Raw genomic sequence first — 25,828 nt, forward strand, 5'->3', positions numbered from 1 at the left:
TCATACACCCCTGTCCCCCCCCCGTATAGTCATACACCCCTGTCCACCCACCATATAGTCATACACCCCTGTCCACCCACCATATAGTCATACACCCCTGTCCGCCCCCCCGTATAGTCATACACCCCTGTCCGCCCCCCCTGTGCAGTCATGCACCCCTGTCTGCCCCCCCGTATAGTCATACACCCCTGTCCGCCCCCCCTGTATAGTCATACACCCCTGTATGCCCCCCCCCGTATAGTCATTCACCCCTGTCCACCCCCCCTGTACAGTCATGCACCCGTCCACCCCGCCCCACCTGTACAGTCATACACCCCTGTCCACCCCCCCCCCCCCCCTGTACAGTCATACACCACTGTCTACCCGTCCTCCCTGTATAGTCATACACCCCTGTCCACCCCGCCCCCACGTATAGTCATAAACCCCTATCCCCCCGTATAGTCATACAACCCTATCCCCGCCATATAGTCATACACCCCTGTCTGCCCCCCCACATATAGTTATACACCCGTCTGCCCCCCCCTGTATAGTCATACACCCCTATCCGCCCCCTTTATAGTCATACACCCCTATCCCTATGTACTCCCATGTATAGTCATACACCCCTATCCGCCCCTACTCCTATGTGCCCCCTGTATAGTCATACACCCCTATCCCTATGTACTCCCATGTATAGTCATACACCCCTATCCGCCCCTACTCCTATGTGCCCCCTGTATAGTCAACCACCCCTATCCCTATGTACTCCCATGTATAGTCATACACCCCTATCCGCCCCTACTCCTATGTGCCCCCTGTATAGTCATATACCCCTATCCCTATGTACTCCCATGTATAGTCATACACCCCTATCCGCCCCTACTCCTATGTGCCCCTTGTATAGTCATACACCCCTATCCCTATGTACTCCCATGTATAGTCATACACCCCTATCCGCCCCTACCCCTATGTGCCCCCTGTATAGTCATACACCCCTATCCGCCCCTACTCCTATGTGCCCCCTGTATAGTCATACACCCCTATCCCTATGTACTCCCATGTATAGTCATACACCCCTATCCGCCCCTACTCCTATGTGCCCCCTGTATAGTCAAACACCCCTATCCCTATGTACTCCCATGTATAGTCATACACCCCTATCCGCCCCTACTCCTATGTGCCCCCTGTATAGTCATACACCCCTATCCCTATGTACTCCCATGTATAGTCATACACCCCTATCCGCCCCTACCCCTATGTGCCCCCTGTATAGTCATACACCCCTATCCCTATGTACCTCCTGTATAGTAATACATCCCAATCCATCCCCCCCCCCCATATAGTCATATGCACCTACCCCCCCCCCCCATATAGTTATATACATGTATTCCTATATGACCCCCTGTGTATACACATCCTGTAGAGGCTGTATACCTGTATATACACATCCAGGTCTCTGCTGAGACCCCCTAATAATGACAAATAGTAATAATGATAATTGACTAACCATGGGTTACTGCTCAGTTCTTTTTTTACTTTTTCTAATCAAAATATCGCCAGTTTGGCATGGAAAGTGGGTGTGGTTTGCAAAAAGGGGCATGTCATAATTATCATTGAATTATCGTTACCGCGGCTACATGTGCGATAAACGGCGATATTGATTTAGGCCCATATCGCCCAGCCCTAGGTGAAGGTCTTATTTTTGGAGAGCACTGTGTCAGACTGGAAAGAATACACCACTTCCTGCGGGACATCCGGCAGCTGATAAGTACTGGAAAACTGGAGATTTTTAAATAGAAGTAAATTACAAATCTATATAATTTTCTGACACCGGATGATTTGAAAAAATAAATAAATAAGTCCCAGAGTACCCCTTTAAGACACTATTTCACCTTATAAAAAGGACTAACGCCACAAACTACTCTTTAGTGTAAAGTCATAATATTATTCTGTTCTGCCTGTTTACTCTATTTACCATAATATGTTATTGATTATTCATATATTGTAAAAAAAAAAAATAATATATATATATATATATATATATATATATATATATATGTTTTTCTGACTGTTACATCTTTACGTTCATTTCCTCCTACAAGTAAGATTTTCTGCAGTTGTCCGTCACCCACTTCCATCCAGTTGGTAGTTATACTTTGCTATTAGTTACTCTCTCTGAGAAAGCAGGGTGACAACTATTACAGCCCCCACTGGGGTTATCAGATAGCTTTTCCAGATTCCTGCAGATGAAGTCCTCCCAGTTATGCAGGGGCAGAGAATGGAAAATGTTATTACATAACTCAGCAAATTTACCATTTAGGAGTCTGGAAAGCTGAATGACAACATCTGTAAAAGCTGTAATGGTTGTTACATTGGATAGAATCCATCATCTTTTTTTTAACCCCTTCAGGACCAGGCTAATTTTTGTTTTTGCGTTTTCGTTTTTTCCTCCTTGTGCTTAAAAGGCCATAGCACTTGCATTTTTACAGCTACAGACCCACATGAGCCCTTATCTTTTGCGTCACTAATTGTACTTTGCAATGACAGGCTGAATTTTTGCATAAAATATGCTGCGAAACCAGAAAAAAATTATATACGCAGTGAAATTGAAAAAAAAACACAATTCTTTTTCTTTGGGGGATTGTGTTTTTACGCCGTGTGTCCTATGGAAAAACTGACATGTTTTATATGTTCCTCAAGTCATTACGATTACTATGATATATAACATGTATAACTTATATTGTATCTGATGGCCTGTAAAAAATTCAAACCATTGTCAACAAATATACGTTCCTTAAAATCGCTCCATTCCCATACTTATAGCGCTTTCATCCTTTGGTCTATGGGGCTGTGTGAGGTATAATTTTTTGCGCCATGATGTGTTCTTTCTATCGGTACCTTGATTGCGCATATGCGACTTCGCTTTTTATTTCATTTTTTCTGGATTTGATGCGACCAAAATTGCGCAATTTTGCACTTTGGGATATTTTTGCGCTTACGCCGTTTACCGTGCAAGATCAGGAATGTGATTAATTGATAGTTTAGGCAATTACGCACGCGGCGATAGCAAACATGTTTATTTATTTATTTATTTACTTTTATTTATAACCTGGGAAAAGGGGGGTGATTCACACTTTTATTAGGGGAGGGGGCTTTTTATTGACAACAACACTTTATTTATTTTTTTTTACACATATATTAGAAGCCCCCCTGGGGTTAGGGTTATTTTCCCTGGGGGACTTCTAGTATATACACTTTGATCTCTCATTGGGATCTTTGCTGTATAGTTATACAGCAAAGATCAATGAGATAGGCACTCGTTTGCTTTTGGCTGCTGCAGCCGAAAAAAAACGAGTGCCGAGCCGGGGACGGCTCCATCTTGGAGCGGTCCCCGGCCGGCTTCAGTAACTGAGATCGCTCCTCCGGGACAACGTCCCGGAGGAGCGATCTCCCCCACTAGACACCAGGGAACGGCTGAATCCGGTAATCGGAGGCAGCTGTCATCTTTGACAGCTGCCTCCGATTATCTAATTAGTGGGCACGGCGATCGGACCGTGCCCGCTAATAGCCGCGATCCCAGGCTACATGAGGCACCCGGGATCGCGGCGGTTCAGAGCGGGGTCACCGCGCGGCCCCGCTCTGAACACCCGCACGAGGACGTACAGTTACGTCCTCGTGCGGGAAAGGGTTAATAAACAACTATAACCACCTGAATGTAAATTTCACAAATTTGACAACTTAAAGAAGTACTTTGGCGGGAAAAAAAAAATCTTTCAAATCAACTAAAATCTTTCAATGGTGTCAGAAAGTTATACAGATTTATAAATTACTTCAATTTAAAATTCTCCAGTTCCAGTACTTAACAGCTGCTGTGTGTCCTGCAGGAAGTCTAACACAGTGCTCTCTGCTGCCACCTCTGTCCATGTCAGGAACAGTCCAGAGTGGAAGAGGTTTTCTATAGGGATTTGCTACTATTCTAGACAGTTGCTGACATGGACAGAGGTGGCAGCAGAGAGCACTTTGTCAAACTGGAAATAATACATCCCTTCCTGCAGGACATACACCAGCTGATAAATACTGAAAGACTTGAGATTTTTTAACAGAAGTAAAATTACAAAATCTAAATAACTCCCTAACTAGTTGATTTAAAAGAAATACAATTTCACCATAGTACCCCTTTAAAGGGGTTATCCAGCGCTACAAAAACATGGCCACTTTCCCGTACTGTTGTCTTCAGTTTGGGTGGGGTTTTGAAACTCATTTCCATTGAAGTAAATGGAGCTTAATTGCAAACTGCACCTGAACTGGAGACAACAGTAGGGGGAAAAGTGGCCATGTTTTTGTAGCGCTGGATTACCCCTTTAAGTACCTGTAATCTCTATGATCACTATGTAGGAGTGATAGACTGTTTTCACACATGGCATTTATTTAGCATTAATGATGCAATTTCAATAGGCAACATGCACAATGGCATTTTCAGTAGTAGAAGCCCTAGAAACATTTAGTTATATCACATCTATCTAGGGCCTATACCTAGACAGTATCTTCTAACCACACATTCCCACTTTAACGTGCAGGACATACTATAAAGTGTAAACCAAGGCAAAATATTCAAAACGCAGTCCCCATTGTGATTTCTAAGCCGGTTGCATTACACAGCTTAAAATTAATCCTAGTTATTTTAACAGAAACATTCTTGGACGCTCTTCAATTTTTAGAGTATTTAGTACAACAGGTTATAAGTAACTACTGTACAAAACAACTAAACCTCAAATTTCCCTGATAAAGACCTTGAAATGCTTTCACCCACAACCCAGCATCAAAGATGAATAATTCATGTACTTTTATTTATTCTGTACTGCAATAAAAAAAAGCGAGAGGAACTGGAGACTATTTTTAAATGTCCTTTAAATTGTGCTATTCCACTGATGGGGATCTCTAAGAGGCCTTTGTCTTTGAAGCAATGACAGCACTGTACTTGCAGAGTACTTTGTACGTGATGTTTCAGCAGTGATGATCAATAGATCTGACTACACTGTACTGCTTAGGCTCCAAAAAAAACCAACAAATATTAAAATGGATTTATTTGTTCGTACTTCTTTTCAGTGCGGACATTGTGGCTTAAAGGATTACCAGCAAGTCATTAAATAGTAAATTAAAAATGAAAGATGTCTAGTTAAGAAAACCCATTGACCCATCAGGGCATTCTGAGTTAATAGAGGAAAGTCCCATGCTCCATCTGACCATGAACTTAAAGGGGTACTCCTTCAAAAAGCTTTTACCCAGTAATTGAAACACATTACAAAGTTATATAACTTTGTAATATGCTTCAATCACCTATCTGCCCCCTTCCCTATCTTTTCCCCCCTTAACCCCCCACCAGGAAGTGAAGTAAACTCATTCTAACCTAATGACTGTTGACCCCAAGTTGCTCTGTGGAAGACATTTTGTGACAATGACATCATCAAGAGGGAGGCGGTTCTAAGCACTGTTAAGCAGCCTCCTTTCTCACATGACTCGGGTTGCTCAGCTCAGCTGTAAGCCATCTAACAGTTCTACAGAGTCAGTTTGACATCCCAGGAGACAAAGTGCATCATGGGAAAGCCCAAACCAGAAAGCAAAGAAAAAATAAAGACACCAACTGGAGCTTCAGGGACCTGCAAATAGCGGGAAATTCAAACGGAAACAAACTCCGGAGGGATGGTGGGAAAACTATGGACAGCACCGGAGTACCCCTTTAAAGAGATATGTAACACACACACACACACCTTTAGGTTAAATTCACACTGCATTTTTGCAGTCCATGTAATGTATACGTTTTATGGAGAGAAAAAAAAGGGGATGCAAAAACAGACAAAATTGTGTGAAATCCATTAGGATTCGTTTTTCCATTGACTTTAATTATTAAAAAAAGGATGCATTGTGGTTGTGTACGTTAAAAGTAACCATTTAAAACTGGATTTGTTAAACCGACTGCAAAAACACTGAGTGAACCCAGCCTTTCTCGATGTGTGATTTAATATATACCTGCATAAAACTTTTGTGTCTTCTTTCTGCTCTAAAATTGCTTCATTTAATCTGTAGAAATAGTCACCTAGGTGGAGCTTCACAGCAGTTGGGCTCTATTGGAGATGTGGCCCAGCTGCCATGAAGCTCCGCCTAGGTGACACTGTCCACTGATGAAATGAAGTAAATGAGCAATGACAGTATCACTAACTAATTTAGCCTGTTACCTGCTGCTGAACCTTATTTTATAGACTGTACTCCGATACAACAAGGCTTCATTTATATATCTGTTCTGACGTTCCATTGTCGGGTTGATATGTAATGGATCTGATGCCACCATCTGTAAAGTAGTTGTTCTTTTCCTTTCATGGAGCCAACTTTCTACATATACACATCATATTATCAAACCAGTTTAAATTCTAATGATAAAGTGTACAGTACATGACTTACCATAATAGTTATTTCTCTCTTGCAAATGTTGAGGTCAGGCACATTGTTAACGTACATTCGCTTCAGAGCGCAACGTAATCCTCCATGAGTTCGAACAAGGAACACAGTAGAGAAACCACCTAAAATAACAAAGGTGTAATGATGGTCACAGGTAGGTCAACAAGCATAAGGAACAAATAATATTCCAGTAAATCTAGTCATATGTGTTTACAGCGCAAAATAATGATTGACTGGGAAATCGGACACAAAACTTGCTATCCTGTCAGGACTACTCTGCCTAAGCCATAGACCTAAAAGTAAAGATAAAAAAGTGGATGATGTTAAGGCTATATTAATACTAAATGTTGAGGCTATGTTCGCACAAAACTAAAATACAGCCGTAATTTTGAGTGGAATTAAAACAATGGGTGAAAATAAACAGCTGTTCAAAAAAAAAAAAAAAAAAATGTTCACGGTGGTAATTTTGATGGTGTAATTAATTGTGGCCCTTAATCTATATGGTGTGTACTGCCAATTTTGTATCGACTTCAATAAAGAGCATTAAAGGGCCATCATCTGTGCCCCCCCTCCCCCCCCCCAAAAAAAACAAAAAAAAAACAACATGTCCTAGTATAAACTGTCATTGCAGCATGGATCACTATTCATTAATGCATAGGTCTTTGCATTACAGACAACTATGGATGCCCATCTGTAGGGCTGTCCATAGTTATAGGTCCGCTGCTATGAAAGGACCTACGGAACGTGTGAATGTAACCTAAATTAATATAGTCTAATATAGTGTTGTAACGTAAAGAAGCATGACCATGGGGAACTTCAAGAGTCCATTGTGAGTTTAATGTTAGTATAATGCATTTTCTTATTATCTTTTATGTACAGTAAGTTACAACCCTTAAAAATTAGGTTTCCTCTAACTACTTTGTGTAAAAACACAACCCAAGAATTAAAGGTAAGAAGTGTAAATCCTTCTAGTGACTCCTTAAAGGGGTTGTCCGGCGATAAAAAATTATTCACAGAATAACACACATTACAAAGTTATACAACTTTGTAATGTATGTTATGTCTGTGAATGGCCCCCTTCCCCGTGTCCCACCACCCCCACCCGTGTACCCGGAAGTGTGGTGCGCTATACATTACCTGTCACGTGCCGACCACGGTCTCCGATCCTCAGCAGTGACGTCTTCTTCGGGAGGCCGGCGGATCTTCCCGAGTGCCGGCCGCCCTCTGCAGCGTCATCCGAAGCTCAGCCGCGATTGGCTGAGCAAAACTGTGCTCAGCCAATCGCGGCTGAGCGGCTGATGACGCGGCCACGTCATCAGCTGCTCAGCCGCGATTGGCTGAGCACAGTTATGCTCAGCCAATCGCGGCTGAGCTTCGGATGACGCTGCAGAGGGCGGCCGGCACTCGGGAAGATCCGCCGGCCTCCCGAAGAAGACGTCACTGCTGAGGATTGGAGACCGTGGACGACATGAGATGCGGTGAGTATAATGCACCACATTTCCGGGTCTAGCGTGGGTGGGGGGAAACACGGGGAAGGGGGCCATTCACAGACATAACATACATTACAAAGTTGTATAACTTTGTAATGTGTGTTATTCTGTGAATAATTTTTTATCGCCGGACAACCCCTTTAAAGTGAAGGTCCTGGAGGTTCTTTACAACCAAATATGGATATATTTGTAGTGTCAGCAACTTAAAGGAGAAGTCCGGCGAAATTTTTTATTGCCCCCCGCAAAACGTATACAAATCACCAATATACACTTATTACAGGAAATGCTTATAAAGTGCTTTTTTCCCTGCACTTACTACTGCATCAAGGCTTCACTTCCTGGATAACATGGTGATGTCACGACCCGACTCCCAGAGCTGTGCGGGCTGTGGCTGCTGGAGAGGATTATGGCAGGGGGACACTGAGGGACACAGGGCACTGGAGGGACACTGAGCCAGGGGCGCCGCAATGATGAGGCGACCTGAATCGTCTGCCTCAGGCGGCGCCACCAGCTATCTTCATGGGGGAGGCATTCAGTGGCAGATTATAATATGAGCGGTTCGGGCGGCCGCCCACATTATAATCCGCCACTGACTGTACCCAGGGCCGCTTTAACCAGAGGGCACATGGTGCACGGTGCACCGGGCCCACTGGTTAAAGGGGCCCCCCCCGAGCAGGCCGCCGGTGCTATTTGCGACCAGTGCGGTCGCACAGGGCTCCGGCCACCAGCCTGTCAGGGGGGAGCGCCATGGATGGGTAATCTACTTACCCCTCCATGGCGCCCCCTGCAGGGCCCCCCCGTCCGCCGCTGCCCCCGTCCGCTGCTGCTGGGGCGCTTCAGCGCTGCAGCAGCAGCGACACTGACAGAGAGAGAGCCATTGGCTCCCTCCCTGTCAGTCACATCACTCTTGTGGCCGCACTTCCTGCGGTCACAAGAGGCCGCGCTCTCCCTCTAGCGCCCGACGTCACTGGAGCGTCGGCGCGAGGGTAAGGGGAGTGCAGCCTCTTGTGACCGCAGGAAGTGCGGCCACAAGAGGGAAGAGAAGAGGAACGCGTGGACCCAGGTGAGTAACAGTGTTTGTTTTTTTCAATGTTATATGGGAGGGGGAGCTATATACTATGGGGGGGCACAGGGGGGGCTATATACTATGGGGGGAGCACAGGGGGCTATATACTATGGGGGAGAACAGGGGGGGCTATATACTACTGGGGAGCACAGGGGGCTATATACTATGGGGGAGCACAGGGGGCTATATACTATGGGGGAGCACAGGGGCTATATACTATTGGGGAGCACAGGGGGCTATATACTATTGGGGAGCACAGGGGGCTATATACTATGGGGGAGAACAGGGGGCTATATACTATGGGGGAGAACGGGGGCTATATACTATTGGGGAGCACAGGGGGGCTATATACTATGGGGGAGAACGGGGGCTATATACTATTGGGGAGCACAGGGGGCTATATACTATGGGGGAGAACAGGGGGCTATATACTATGGGGGAGAACGGGGGCTATATACTATTGGGGAGCACAGGGGGGCTATATACTATGGGGGAGAACGGGGGCTATATACTATTGGGGAGCACAGGGGGGCTATATACTATGGGGGAGAACGGGGGCTATATACTATTGGGGAGCACAGGGGGCTATATACTATGGGGGAGAACGGGGGCTATATACTATTGGGGAGCACAGGGGGCTATATACTATGGGGGAGCACAGGGGGCTATATACTATGGGGGAGCACAGGGGAGCTATATACTATGGGGGAGCACAGGGGGCTATACACTATGGGGGAGCACAGGGGAGCTATATACTATGGGGGAGCACAGGGGAGCTATATACTATTGGGAAGCACAGGGGGCTATATACTATTGGGGAGCACAGGGGAGCTATATACTATGGGGGAGCACAGGGGAGCTATATACTTTGGGGAGCACAGGGGGCTATATACTATGGGGAGACACAGGGGGCTATATACTATGGGGGAGCACAGGGGGCTATATACTATGGGGGAGCACAGGGGAGCTATATACTATGGGGGAGCACAGGGGGCTATACACTATGGGGGAGAACGGGGGGCTATATACTATTGGGGAGCACAGGGGGCTATATACTATGGGGGAGCACAGGGGGCTATATACTATGGGGGAGCACAGGGGAGCTATATACTATGGGGGAGCACAGGGGGCTATACACTATGGGGGAGCACAGGGGAGCTATATACTATTGGGGAGCACAGGGGAGCTATATACTATTGGGAAGCACAGGGGGGCTATATACTATTGGGGAGCACAGGGGAGCTATATACTATGGGGGAGCACAGGGGAGCTATATACTTTGGGGGAGCACAGGGGCTATATACTATGGGGGAGCACAGGGGAGCTATATACTATGGGGGAGCACAGGGGAGCTATATACTATGGGGAGCACAGGGGGCTATATACTATGGGGGAGCACAGGGGGCTATATACTATGGGGAGCACAGGGGGTTATATACTACTGGGGAGCACAGGGGGCTATATACTATGGGGGAGCACAGGGGGCTATATACTATGGGGGAGCACAGGGGGTTATATACTATTGGGGAGCACAGGTTAGCTATATACTATTGGGGAGCACAGGGGCTATATACTATTGGGGGAGCACAGGGGAGCTATATACTATTGGGGAGCACAGGGGTCTATATACTATGGGGAGAGCACAGGGGGGCTATATATTATGGAGAGCACAGGGGGGCTATATACTATTGAGGGGGAGCACAGGGGGGCTATATACTATTGGGGGAGAGCACAGGGGGGCTATATACTATTGTGGGAGAGCACAGGGGGGCTATATACTATTGGGGGAGAGCACAGGGGGCTATATACTATTGTGGGAGAGCACAGGGGGGCTATATACTATTGTGGGAGAGCACAGGGGGGCTATATACTATTGTGGGAGAGCATAGGGGGGGCTATATACTATTGTGGGAGAGCATAGGGGGGCTATATACTATTGGGGGAGAGCACAGGGGGGCTATATACTATTGTGGGTGAGCACAGGGGGCTATATACTACTGGGGAGAGTGCACAGGGGGGCTATATACTAATGGGGGAGCGCACAGGAGGGCTGTATATAACTGGAGGAGCACATGAGGGTCTATATACTACAGGGACACCTTAAAACTATGGAGGCACAGAGGGGTGTAACTATGTAGGAGTACAGAGGGGTGTAACTACTGTATAGGGGTACAAGGGACCTAACTACTGTATGTGTTGGAGCCTAAAATATTTGTCTGGCAGATTCTGGAGAGAAGATTCACAGCCAGGAGAAGACTTCAAGGTGGCCCACGCTGGATGGAGAGAAAAAGAAAAGGTGACAGACTCTGATCGGAAGAAGACGCCTCCGGTGAGTCACTGGATGTAACTTCACTCTGTTATAGGCTTGTACTGATAGGGGTCATGGTGTGGCGGTATTATGTAATGGTATCAATGGTGATATCTTTCTGTTTTGTTTAGTGCAGTTTTTATGTAATATGTAATCACTGAATGGTGGAAATAGTGTTATAAGGTAACTACTGTATGTATTGGGGCTCTTGATACAGTGTGGGGGCAAATTCAGTACATTATACAATGTGCAGAAAGGTAAGGGGGGGCCCACTCTTGAGGGCTGTGCACTGGGCCCACCAATGTATTAAAACGGCCCTGACTGTACCATGTACTGGAGCCCCCCCGCCCCCGGGCAGTATCTGTAATGAGATGCTGTGAGCAGGGGAGACTGTATTCATAAGCGCCGCGCTGTACTAAATCAGCCGCGCGGTGCTGATACTACAGCGCGGCGCTTATGAATACAGTCCCCCCCGCTCACAGCATCTCATTACAGATACTTCCCGGGGGCGGGGGGGCTCCAGTACATGCATTCCACGTCCGTGATCCGTCAGGATCACGGAACGTGGGAATGCAGCCTTAGTCCCCGGCTGATGTGCGGCTGCCCGGGTGTCCCGTCCTGTCCCCGGCAGCGCGCGCATCAGAGAGCTCCCCGTGCGCCGGAAGTCACAGGCACAGGCGCACGGGGAGCTCTGTGATGCGCGCGCTGCCGGGGACAGGACGGGACACCCCGGGCAGCCGCACATCAGCCGGGACCAGACCAGAGAGGCTCGACGGGGGAACGGAGGGCAGGTGAGTTGTGTGCTGTTTTTGTTTTTGTTTTATCTGCTGTGCAGGGGGGGGGGGAGAGGGGGACCATCTATAAGGTAGGGGGGGGGGGGGAAAGGGGGGCCATCTATAAGGGAGGGGGGAAAGAGGGGGACGATCTATAAGGGAGGGGGGAAAGAGGGGGACGATCTATAAGGGGGGGGACCATCTATAAGGGAGGGGGGGAGAGGGAAGAGGGGGACCATCTATAGGGGGGGGGGCCATCTATAAGGGAGGGGGGAAAGAGGGGGACCATCTATAAGGGGGGGGGCCATCTATAAGGGAGGGGGGAAAGAGGGGGACCATCTATAAAGGGGGGGACCATCTATAAGGGAGGGGCGGGAGGGGGACCGTCTATAAGGGGGGGGAAGAGGGGGACCATGTATAAGGGGGGGAGAGGGGGACCATCTATAAGGGAGGGGGAAAGAGGGGGACCATCTATAAGGGGGGGAGGGGGACCATCTATAAGGGAAAGGGGACCATCTATAAGGGAGGGGGAGAGAGGGAAGAGGGGGACCATCTATAAGGGGGGGGAGAGGGGGACCATCTATAAGGGGGGGAGAGAGGGAAGAGGGGGACCAACTATAAGGGAGGGGGGAAAGAGGGGGACCATCTATAAGGGGGGAAGAGGGGGACCATCTATAAGGGAGGGGAAAGAGGGGGACCATCTATAAGGAGGGGGGGGAGAGGGGGGACCATCTATAAGGGGAAGGGGGGAGAGGGGGACCATCTATAAGGGGGTGAGGGAGAGGGGGACCATCTATAAGGGAGAGGGGACCATCTATAAGGGAGAGGGGACCATCTATAAGGGGAGGAAAGAGGGGGACCATCTATAAGGGGGGGAAGAGGGGGACCATCTATAAGGGGGGAAGAGGGGGACCATCTATAAGGGGGGAAGAGGGGGACCATCTCCTAAAAGATCAGCACCCTCCTCTCCTGACATCCTCTGTGCTGCTGGGACTTCTCCTATAGGATTAGCAACCCTCCTCTCCTGACATCCTCTGTGCTGCTGGGACCTCTCCTATAGGATTAGCACCCTCATCTCCTGACCATCCTCTGTGCTGCTGGGACCTCTCCTATAGGATTAGCCCCCTCCTCTCGTGACATCCTCTGTGCTGCTGGGACCTCTCCTATAAAGTCAGCCTCCTCCTCTCCTGACATCCTCTGTGCAGCAAGGAACCAAACATTATGTTTATTGGGGACAGCAGTGGGGGGGGGGGCAGTAGTGGATTATAATGTGGGCGGATTGACGGGGGGGGGGGGGCGTCATTCTATAGTTCGCCTCAGGCAGCAGAGAGGCTAGAATCACCCCTGCACTGAGCATTCCCCTGCCATCATCCTTTCCAGCAGCCACAGCCCGCACAGCTCTGGGAGTCGGGTCGTGACATCACCATTTTATCCAGGAAGTGAAGCCTTGATGCAGCAGTAACTGCAGGGAAAAAAGCACTTTATGTGCATTTCTAGTAATAACTGTATATTGGTGGGGGACAATACTTTGCTAAATATTTTTGCCGAACTTCTCCTTTAAAAGTTTTCTTAAGAATGAGCATGTATTTCAGATATAAGGAGTTGATTTGTTGACTGCGTCGATAAGCTTTGAATACTTTAGGTCGAGACATCATCAAATACTGCGGCTCAGTCAGCTGCAGTGAAACTGGGTTACTTCTTATTCGGTACAAGAATGTCTATTCATCTCAAAGTGAGCATGTGATAAAAGAGCTGAGCGCTTATCTGTTGTGTTCACAAGCACGCTACAACTGTCCCTAGCAGCTTCACAGCATGTTCCCCGGGCCGCACATTACTTGAGCGGGAAACAAAGGACACACTGTTAGCTTCATACCACACTTCTTCAATACTGGAACAAAAAAATAAATAAATAAAAAAAAATTAAGTTTACCCAGACAACAAACTATAAAAAGGTAGAATTTTCTGAATAAAACAAAAATAAAAATACTAAAAAAAATAAATAAATGTTTCCTTGTACACCAAATCACTTGCCTGTTAATAAAACGGTGCCTCACATGATATAAGGACAGTTCACAGAGCACAGTCTCTGCTCTATAATACATACCTAGAAAAGTCTCTTCCTAAAGCAAGTGACAGAGATTGTCCCTTGCATTGTACTATAAAGTGAAACCTTGCATTACAAACATAATTCATTTTGGGAATGTGCTTCTTATCCAAATCACTTATATATCAAAGCAGATTTTCCCATAAAAAATAACTGAAATGCAGATAATTCGTTCCACAACCCAAAAAAGGTAGGGAAGGTGTTCTGTATGACTAAAGAAGACTGTACCAGTAAAGAAGAGGTTAATTCATTACCTCTCCCTCCACAAACAACTCACCAGGCGGCTGCAAACCTGCTGGTGCTGGTACTTCTATCGGTAAAGGGGTTAACTTAGGGGGTCAGAGGGAAGCAGTGGTCATACACCATCCAGCACCTCATGTAAGCAATATTGCGGCTACATGTGCGCAGCAGCAACGGTAGATTTCCTGATAAGGCCCAAGGGAGTTGTAGCATTCACTGTTTGGGTTATGTCTGTGCATGCAGAATCTAGGCTGCCTGAACACTGAAGTAGGAGGACACCGCAGCCTCGCTCACATTCAGTCCTCCGGCAGCAGGGAAAGAAGATAAGGCCGAGCTGCTCGCTTCCACAGGAGGATCTCCGCAGTTCTATAGGGTCCCCGATGTGAGCAGCAACAGAGGAGAGCCGGAAGGTGTCCGATCACCAGCAGAGTTGATCAGGTAGCAGTGGGTTGAAATGAGAGGACTTTCTACCCAGTACAGTATCAGGATGGGGACACAGCTGTCATATTACCAAATATTACCAAGGCAGATTTGTATATTCTGTCGTGATACCTTTCACTAATTCATTATGACACGTTCTTTTTCCCTATTAGTATACAATAGGTCCATCAGGTTTCCTTCCTTCCTTTTTTATTTTAATAGGTCAGTAGGTGACAGTTCAGAAAGCATAGTGTAACCTGGTGTCAGCTTGTGATGTGTCCGTTTTTCAGATGTTACTCTTCCTGCACAGTCTACAGTACATGACAATGAGCACAATCCCCCATAGGAAGGCGGCTGCTGCATCCCTTCTGCACATTAGTCAAGGCTGAATGCAATGCTCTTAAAGAGAAGGCACCAACCAACCGGAGAAATGTGATCACCAGGCTGATGATTTTATATGGACAGACTGGGGGCCCTAAAAGGTGCCCAGGGCTATTCAATAATGCCTTCTGTGTTCTTTAAGCGACTCTGTACCCACAATCTGTCCCCCCCAAACCACCTGTACCTTCAGATAGCTGCTTTTAATCCAAGATCTGTCCTGGGGTCCGTTCGGCAGGTGATGAAGTTATTGTCCTAAAAAACAACTTATAAACTTGCAGCCCTGTGCCAAACTGGCGTAGCCTAGAGTGTGTATGCATTAGGCTGGCACAATCTCTCTGTCCCTCGTGAACAGATTGTGGTGGAGTCGCTTTAATACCAAACCTGCATAGAACTGCAGGTGTAGTAGGCTTTCCTGAATAAACGCCAAGTACTAATGAAGTAACATGAAGCAGTTTTATTTGAAAATACGACATGTTTCGGCAATGGGTCAGCGCAAGCATCAGGTATGAACAACAATAAAAAATTAATTATGCATAACTCGCAGGATATGGGTTCAAATGACATCAAAAGGTCAACAGTAAAAGATCACTGCTGCACAATAAACAATAAATACTGCATGGTGGCAGCCGCTCGGTAGTAATAAGGAAACCCCATTCACTTGTATGAGTCGTGTGAGAGGGTAGTTTCTCAGCCTAAAGCTAAACAGCTTAAAAACTAAATAGATTTTTTTTCTAACATTATATTAATGTATGTACAGTATTCTATATAGTCTATAGGAAGAAAGGTTTTCTATGGGGATTTGCTATTGCTCTGGTGAGTTCCTGTCATGGACAGAGGTGGCAGCAGAAAGCACTGTGTCAGATTGGAAAGAATACACCACTTCCTGCAGGACATACAGCTGCTGATAAGTACTGGAGGTTTTTCAATAGAAGTAAATTACTAATCTATATGACTTTAACTGGCCACTTGTGGCATACAGTGATGCAGAATAGACTACTTTGACATGACTAATCTTTTCTATGCAACAGTGAATAGACCTGCGATAATTGTACGCAATTGTATTAAATGCAAGCTTACAAGGAAATGCTTCCTATACAGTACTTCGAGGATAAATATCATAGACTGCAAAGCATTCTAGTGTCCCTGGAGGTTGTATCATTTGTCACTTGTATCCATGGTAAACACACAGAACAGCAGTAAATCAAAGACATAAGTTTTATTTTTTTATTAAATTACAAATCAATAAGGACAGCAAATATCAGTGTGCATCATCACAGTATCACCTGCTGGAAGCTATGATCTATCCCTTTTATTTATTGTCTTTTATTGCTGCTGTTATTTTTCATTATATTTGCTCTCAGGCTCTATTCACACAGCGGTCTTTTCCCAAGAGGAGAAAACTAAACCATGTAATATGTGACAGAAATGTCAAGGGTAGGCTCACCTTTCTGTCCTGTATTTTACAACCTGTTATAGCCACAAATTAAAGGGGAATTAAATCAACAGGTGTCAGAAGGTTATATAGATTTTTAACTTCTTTAAAAATCTCCAGTCTACCAGTACGTATCAGCTGTTGTATGTCCTGCAGAGAGTGGTGTATTCTTCCCAGTCTGACACCGTGCTCTCTGCTGCCACCTCTGTCCATGTCAGGAACTGTCCAGAGCAGGAGAGGTTTTCTATGGGGATTTGCTTCTGATCCGGACAGTTCCTGACATGGACAGAGGTGGCAGCAGAGAGCCCTATGTCAGACTAGAAAGAATACACCACTTCCTGCAGGACATACAGCAGATGAAGTGTGAAAGGGGCCTACAAACCATGATTTACATTACAACTGCAACAACGATTTCCAGTGTGCACAAAACCGAAGGGTCCAATTATACAAAGTGTATAATTTTTCTCTGATTAACGATAAACAACCACAAACCAGCGCTTCTGCAAACAACCTAAAATCCTTCACCATAATACATGGAATGAAAGAGGTTAGTTACACTCTAGTGTACGAACGATCGCCATAACAAACCAACAATGTGCACATACACCAAAAGAACTGCGAACGATTAAGAACGAGTTTCTATTCAGCTCAATAAATGCGATCACTGACACCAGAACAAATTTTTGTTAGTCGTTGGATCGTTGCCCGCATACACAAAAACAGATTGTCGCTTAAATTTGAACTGTATATCTATTTTTTTTAAATAGGGCCCTAAGAGTTTATCCCATCTGAGCACTCTTGTCATCCATTAGAGAGTTCTAGAGACTTCTAAACAATTGTTTTTATTCCGTGTTCTTTTTTGCTATTATGGTACTGTCGCTTTTTATACCTGTGTTTTTACCTGGTTTGCACGGTAACCTAGCAACAGATGCAGCAAGAAGGATGTGACAACACTAGACGGCCTAATATTTAACCGTTGTTTCCCCTTCAGGGTGTAGAAGCTGTCTACACATGCCGATGCCACAATACCAGCACTTCCACAAAAGAAATTCCCTGTTGATTTTCTAGGTTTGACCATATCAAACTCTATGAAGATTAATGTAAACCTCCATGGGCTTGCAGGAAACAGGACAGCATATTCTGGATGACTTTTCCAAAGAAATCGTGTTCTATAACTATAAGGTCACAGTGTAAAGTATATGCACTTCAGCCGAGGCAGCTACATCAGGATTCCTTTCTTAGGTCATTGTAAGAATGTTTCTTATCCATTGTGACTTGGCCTCTAAGTAAACTGCAGCGTTCACAGGCCCCTGTCAGTATCAGCAACACAGTCACTGGAAGGGTCTGTGTGTTCCTTCTGCAACTGGTCTAAACCAGATCACCTTTCAGGCAAAGAACACACAGCAACAGCACAATCCAATACAGAAGATCTAAGAACAAAAGAGATCCTATAGTTCTGATCAATGTATATGCTAAATGAAAACGTTTCCAATAGTGCAGGGATTACCAAAAGCTCCGTCACCTTAAAGTGGCAGTGCCTTCTTGAAACAATATACTAGAGAATTGCAATAAAAGCAAAGATTTACCATACGCTGATCAACCATAACACTAAATAGGTCCCTGAAGCCCAAGCATATCATGCATATAGCAAAAGCTCAGGAGCTTCACACGCAAGAGTGTTACTGGGTAGACATCAGGGACCAATCTGTATGGTCCCTGATCATGTGATCGCTATAAGAATAATCGATTGAGGCTGTGTTTACACATGCAGTAATGCAATGTAAATGCATCATAACTGCAGTGCTGCATAATTTTATTGCAGTAATTAATAATTTAATTGCCTTAAAGGGGTATTTCGCTCACACTCTTAAAAAAAAAAAGCTCCTAAATGTTCATTATTATGTAAGGATTGGAAAAGATGGCTGCCAAATGCATGCTTCTGAGTACCGTTGGTGTTTGAAGTCAAATACTCTGTGTCCAAAAAAAGACAAAAATATAATGGGAATTATGCTATATCTTTATTTACAAGCAGAAAAATATAATTAGCAAATTTTCTATTTTGACACTAAGGTATATAACATTACATACTGTAGGTTAGTCTGGCTTTTTTTTTCTTAGCGTAATGGGGGGGCAGTATTATTTGAGTGGGGGAGCTATTTTTAGTGTGGAGGTACTTAAAAGGAGCCATACTACTGTGTGAGGACACACAATGGGTCTAATTACTGTGAGGGGGCACAAAAAGGGCAGTAACTACTGTGTTGAGACACATAGAGGGCCCTAGGAGGCATTATTTGTTTTGGGCAATATTGATGGGGAATTTGCACATAGGTGTGAAAGGTGCTGGAAAAGTGAAAACCAAAATTGTGTTTGGCAAATTCTGCTAGATGGCCAGAAGTGTTTATTGGTCTGATGGAGAATGGAATTGGAAGGTGATTGACTCCAATGAAAGAAGGTGTCACCTCTAAGTCACTATATGTAACTGCATTGTAATCATTTATACAATCTTCAGAGCACCTGCGTAGAACTGTTACCTATCCCTATATGGTCACTGTATAGATAGAATTTTGTATATACTGGGTTTTGTTTGATAACAGTATACAGAAATTTGACTTATATTTGCTGTTTGTCTGGGGGTGGTGCCCCCCAACAATGCTGTCATGGGGAGAGATAGCAAGTCCAAAATTTGCCCCAGGGCCCATAAGACTATAGTTACACCACTGTATGTGATTGATTTTCAATTACAGAAATCTTTGCATTAAACCTGAAAATCCAGTGGCCCCACAACAGATCCCATTATGCACGTCCGTTCCATGCCTTACTGGAGATACAAAGATTTAAACAGCATCTTACATGCATTTCCATTTGATACATGCGTTTTTGCAGTCTGCTTAACATATCCATCTTTAAACGTGGTCAACAATGTTTTTTTGTGTACGATAAAAAGAAAAAAAAACATCAGTTGATCAGTTTTGTTTTATTCTATAATGGAAGTCAATGGAAAAACCAGATCTAAAACGTATTGCACACAATTGCATCTGTTTTTGCATCCATTTTTTTTATAAAACACATACGTTAAACAGACTGCAAAACCGCAGTGTGAACCCGGCCTTAGTGAAGAAAGAAAACTAAAATGGCTATTTACCGTAACTGTAGGTAAGTCCCACTATTTACAGAGGTTATATGAGAGCTAGTTTTTCTAGATTGCCTAGGTGTGTTCACGTATATATATATGCTCAGTACACACAGCATATGAGAAATTTAGTGAAATCGCCCAGGCTTGCTCTCAGTAACACCTGCATATTTCTTTCATGCGAAAAAAGAATCAATTCTGCATGGAGTGTTTACATTTGTTCTGCCCAGCAGGTAGACCAGCAAGCGTGCAATACTTCAGCGAGCGTGCAATACTTTAAAACCATTGTATTGTGAAGTGTAAAATCGTGTCGTTTTGAAAATATAAAGACATAACATAATATTTTCAACTTGGATGCATATAATTAACAGTTATTACAGCATCTAGAGGTTGAAAATAAATAAATATACTAAAATTAACAGGCTAAATCGGCCATTCAGAATCAAAGATGACAGACTGTGCATGCTATGGTTCTTGTTTTTATTGGAAATAATATCCGGTTTATTGTACCAAGCTGGGTGATTAACAGATTGAACATATTAAAATAAATTTTGATTAATATAAAATAGCAATAATAAAGCAATCAGTCAGGTAAGCCAAACTATACAGTATTACTCAAGTATTGTAGTCATTTAAAAGGGAACTCCAGCAAAAATTTTAATCAACTGGTTTCAGAAAGCTATATAGATTTGTAATTTACTTATATTAAAGAATCTCCAGTCTTCCAGTACTTATCATCTGCTGTATGCCCTGTAGGAAGGGATGTATTCATTTCAGTCTGTGACAGTATTCTCTGCTTCCGCCTCTGTCAATGTCAGGAATTGTCCAGAGCAGTAGTAAATCCCCATAGAAAACCTCTCCTGCTCTGGATACTTCCTGACAAGGACAGAGGTGGCAACAGAGCGCACTGTATCTGACTGGAAAGAATACACCACTTCCTGCAGGACATACAGCAGCTGATAAGTATTGGAAGACTTGAGATTTTTTAAATAGAAGTAATTTACAAATCTGTATAACTTTCTGACACCAGTTAATCTGAAAGAATTATTTTTTATTTTTTTTTGCTGGAATACCTCTTTAACCACTTAACCGTTACATTAAAACTGGAAAAACACTCAGGAGAAATGTCATTTTTATTGTAGAATTAAATAATGTGTTGGTGCATAACTGCAATGTGTTAACTCATTGTCAGAACTAATTTGGAATCGAAAAAGGCTAAAAAACATTCCATCAGTCATAACTTTATTTTTTCTTATGTGTGGCTGTAAAGGGCCGTGTATTTTGTGGGAAAAGTTGTAGTTTTTATAGGAACCATTATTGGTTACATATATTGTATCAGTTTTTATTTCTTGGGGGCGGGGGGGGGGGTTGCCCCATAACTTTTGAGGGATATGTTGCCAAATCCTTGTGCTCTGAAGGAATGATTGACAGGCAGAGATGCCACTAACCACTCAATCATTCCCGCAGAGTGCTCTGACAGGCAGAGAGCTGTGACTAGTCACGGGTGGCTCCCTGCCCAGATGACTAGTTGCCTCCCCTCTCCCGTCCTTGCGTGTCAGAATAAAACTACTTTTTCCTGCGGTCAAGCAGATGTGGCTGGTAGCCTCGGGGAGCTGCACAGCAGAGCTATACTGTGCAGCAGGGAACCATACCATGCTCATTGGTTCCCTTTAACTATAGGAAGTAAAAACAGTATAACAAGTCGATTGTATGAACTTGGAGTAAACAGTAAAATGAGCATTTATGAAGTTTCAAACTTACAAAAGGAACATTCTTGTGGTTTTAGCGTCTTTGACCAAAAACACCATCCATTTTAACCAGAAATAAGACCTGTAATTCTAGAACCACATGTCTTCTGAAGAAAAGCTGCTGCGCTCAGAAGTTTAAAGATCATAAGGGTCGCTCCTAAATCATGAAAGAGACATGTAACTCTTAAAAGAAAGTTTCCTGCTGACGAATAAGAACACTTTATGATTTTTTACATTCATAGTAAATGTGTCGCTTAGATTTTTTTTTACTGATTACAGCCAGATGAAACGTTCTTTTTTGTGTTTCTATTTTCAGATTGTAATGTTTTGGGGTTTTTTTTCAATTTTATTTTTAGTGCATTATTATATGGACAGTCATTATGCCTGTGTCTTATATTAATTTTTGCTCTCTCTACCCCCATCCCCAAAATGAACATACCCAGACCTTATTCATATAGGACACATTTAGGCTAAAATTCCCCATACATGCCATACTTCTGTCAGCCAAACCAGAGATGGAAAATCACTGTCTGACTCCTTTTGTTCTCAGTGAGATAAGCCACTGCAGGAACAGTTCCTGTGTGTGGGAAATACAGGAGAGATTACTGTAGGCCAAACAATTGTGTTTGGTTGACAGTTACTGAAGGTGTATGACAACCTGAGACTGCAAGGATTTCAGGATTGTTTTAAAATATATAAGTAAAATGGAAAATTAGAAAAACACCAAAAATTAAGGAAAACAAAATTATTTTAACTTGATTTAACGAATAGTTAATTTTTTAAGACCTCCTTTGAATTTGACATTTGTATAGACCTCCTTTAAAGGGGTATTCCAGCCAAGATCCCCTCTTTTGCATTGCATGAGGAGGGGGTGGGTGAAAACAATAATATCCACTTACCTCCCTGGCTCCAGCACTGCAGTCTGCATTCTGCTGTTCTGGTCCCCAGTGTGCAACTGCTTCCTCGTCTTGAGATGTCATATTGCAGGCCTCCTCGGCCATTCAGTGGCTGTAGTGTTGTCCCGCCACTGAACGGCTGAGAGAGCCTTTGACATCCCATCTCAAGACCAGGAAGCAGCCACACACTGGGGATAGGAGCAGCAGAATGCAGACGGCAGTGCTGGAGCCAGGGAGGTAAGTGGATATTGTTTTCACCCACCCCCTTTGTAAAAAGGGGACCTGGATAGAAACCCCCTTTAAAAGCAGTATTACCATCTCATCTCAGCTTATCATAGCATAGTATAGGGAATAACAAGCTGATCCTGGGAGTCCGACCTTTACATTTCCAAAAATGGGGACACAATCAACCCACAATCGTAACGGCAGGAGTTGAAGATCCACTGAGCCACCCCTAGCGATGGAAAAGCTGAACCAGGGAGCAAAGTCTAAGGGGCCTATTCCACGGAGCAATAATTGACCGAAATGGCCCAATTCGGACGATTATCGTTCTGTGGACTAGAGAGAACGATCAGCTGATGATCGTTGTCATTGGCTGATCGTTCATTTAGGTTCAAACCTAAAATCATTGGTCGCCACCCACACATAGCTACGTGGAATAGTGGTGCGCGGCAGGCGATTTTAAAATATCATACTTTACCTCACCAGGCTGCAGGTCTTCTCCTTCTCCCGGTCCTGTGCCGCAGCAGCTTTGGAGCGGCCTGTCTGAGCTGACAGACCACTCAGACAATCACTGGCCGGGACCGCCGCGGCCAGTAATTGGCTGAGTGGTCTGTCAGTTCAGACAGGCTGCTCCGAAACTGCTGCGGCAAAGGACCTGAGGAGAAGGAGAAGACCTGCAGCCTGGTGAGGTAAAGTATGAAACAAGAGCTGCAAGGACATCGGTAACAATGTCCCTGCAGCACTCGCTAAAAGATTGTCAGGCCGTGGAATAGGCCCAGTAGACAAGCGCCTATCTAGCATATCGGCGCTCGTTTACATCGTTGTCTATGGAATAGGGCCCTAAGGGGTCCCTGGTTTTCACCAGAGCCTACCGCAAGGAGGGTCAGACTTGCTGTGGCAGGTACCCATATGTCGCTACTCCTGGCTTGGCTTGCTAGCGGCAGCAGGGGAGTTGCAGCTGGAGACACATAGGCAGAAAGCTTTAACCAGTTAAGGGCGCAATGCCCCTTTAAATTTTAAAGAGCCGATGCATGCTCCCTAGGAAGTGGGGACGTAGGCTGCGGGCAGAGCAGGAGGAAGAAAGAACACAGCCGGGTAAGGCGCTACAAGAGGCTGAAGAGAAGGTGGCACCGGACTTTGGCATGTGTGCTCCGGCGTCTGCCTGAATAGAGGAGCTAGTAGAGAGGGTGCGGCGGTGGCCTGGCAACCTGGAAAACATGGATACAGTCTAGCCACCAATATAATTCAAGCTCCTGGACTTTATGTCAGATGGCTTGATTTTTAGCTTCAGTGTTCTCGTAAGCCTATTATAAATACAAGGGAAAAAAAAATACTACAGCAACAAGGCCACTTAACCTACATTTCCATTACATAAGCTCATCGCTTTTAAGTGCATTTCTCTTGAAACGGCAGCTCTAACCTTGTCTCTGCATAGGCTGAAATAAAATTACAAGGCATTCCGAACACGATCACTCAAACTGGGTAATAGGATCTTATTACTGCACTAATCTCACAAGATATATGATAAAAAGACAAGGCCAACACAACCTAATTTCATTGGACTTTTAATTTATCTGATTTCATTTCTGCAATCTTACCTTCCATATGAATAACCAACAACTGGCAAACACAACAGGCCCAGAGACAATGGGAATCTGCGGACATGCTTCAATTCATTATACTGGCTGCCTATTTCCTCGCAGACTAATGCTATAATGAAACTTTAATTAAGACCAGAATCCCATCATTGTAGTCAATCTCATTACCTAGGCCAGTGTTAACACTTAAAAGAAAACTGCCCTTTTGAACAGTGGTAGCATGGTACAAAGGAAGTCATGCAGATTTTTACCATGAACGTAATTACATCATCCTACAAATGTACTGAAAATGTGGTCATATCCACAAACTGTTTAGTTAATGTTTATGTATACCTCCCCCCACACACCACCAAGTCTGCAGGTATAAGCTTCCAAACCCCACTAGACCCTTTATCTCTTTTGGGAACATCGGTTAAGGGCCTTTTACACAGGCCGACTACCGGCCAGGGGTGCCGCTAAAAACACTCCTCGGCTGACTGCATCTTTTGGGCGGCTTTAAAATTTATTGTTATTAGCAACACATCTCCCTGTGTTAACAGAAAATGTGCAAGCCAATAGCAAGGGGAAACTGACAGCAAGGATATGTTTATATCAGTGCTGTCAGTTTCCAGATCAGACAAGCAGTGCATACATATCATCTGCGCTGCTGTGTGATCCGGCATCCTTCTCTCCCATCCTGTTCTCTGGCAGGCCTCCAGAATGATTGAGACTAGAAGAGGCAGGAATGGCGGTCAGAGAGCAGGAAAGGGGGAGAGCGACGTGCCGGATCACACAGCAGAGCACTAGATTAAGTATGCACTGCATGTGTGATCTGAAAACGGATATATGCATATCTGTGCTATCGGTTTCCATCGCAGAACAAACATTACAAGGAAGGCCCTATAGGGCTTTTTTTTGTTTAGTGCAGTATGGATTGAATTTGCATAGAGGTGTAGAAGGTGCTGGAAAAAGGAAAAGAACATTGTGTTTGGCAAATTCTGCACATGCAGGTCATGGCTGGAAGTGTTTATTGGTAAGATGGAGAAGAAAAGGGAAGGTGAAGATGTGACCTCTGAGTCACTGCATGTAACTGCACTGTAATCGTTTATACAATCTGCAGCTGCATAGAACATAATGGTGGTATGTGTTGGCATGGTGTGACTGTATAATTTGGTAACTGTACAGTGGTATTCTTGTGGTACTCATGGTGGTGGTATATTATTCAGTAATATGGTCAGAATGTATTCTTTGTCCCTTTTACATTGGTATTATTGGTAATACTGACTTAGGTATACTGGGTTTTGTTGTGAACACTATATAGTATTATAGAGACTATATAAAGACTTATAGAGGCAGATTCAGGTGAGTTTCGTCTAATATGTAAACACAACTTTAGGCTTGGTTCAGACAATAAGTTTTGATGTGCTTTTTTTAGTGTGTTAAAAAAAACTGCTTGGATCAGAATGTGGGCAAAATAAAGCTGTAAATTCATTTGTGAGAAATGGCTATAAGCTAAATGCAGGAAAAGAAAATCCAGGTTACATTTAACTTCTGAATCACCAGGCAAATTATTGCCTTATGTCCATTGGTCTAGTAAATGGGAACAATA

At 44.4% G+C, this 25,828-nt stretch overlaps 1 protein-coding gene across 2 annotated transcripts in view; it reads right to left on the minus strand.

The window, feature by feature from the left end:
- The window catches only part of BMP2K (BMP2 inducible kinase), a 130,975-nt gene that overhangs the window by 68,944 nt on the left and 36,203 nt on the right, over positions 1-25,828 (minus strand). For both annotated transcript variants that reach the window (XM_069978104.1, XM_069978103.1), the window contains exon 2: positions 6,436-6,554. In XM_069978104.1, coding sequence (XP_069834205.1) covers positions 6,436-6,554 — 119 coding nt within the window. The remainder of the gene's footprint in view (positions 1-6,435; positions 6,555-25,828) is intronic.

This window comes from Dendropsophus ebraccatus, chromosome 7 (assembly GCF_027789765.1).
Source record: "Dendropsophus ebraccatus isolate aDenEbr1 chromosome 7, aDenEbr1.pat, whole genome shotgun sequence".
NCBI lineage: Eukaryota > Metazoa > Chordata > Amphibia > Anura > Hylidae > Dendropsophus > Dendropsophus ebraccatus.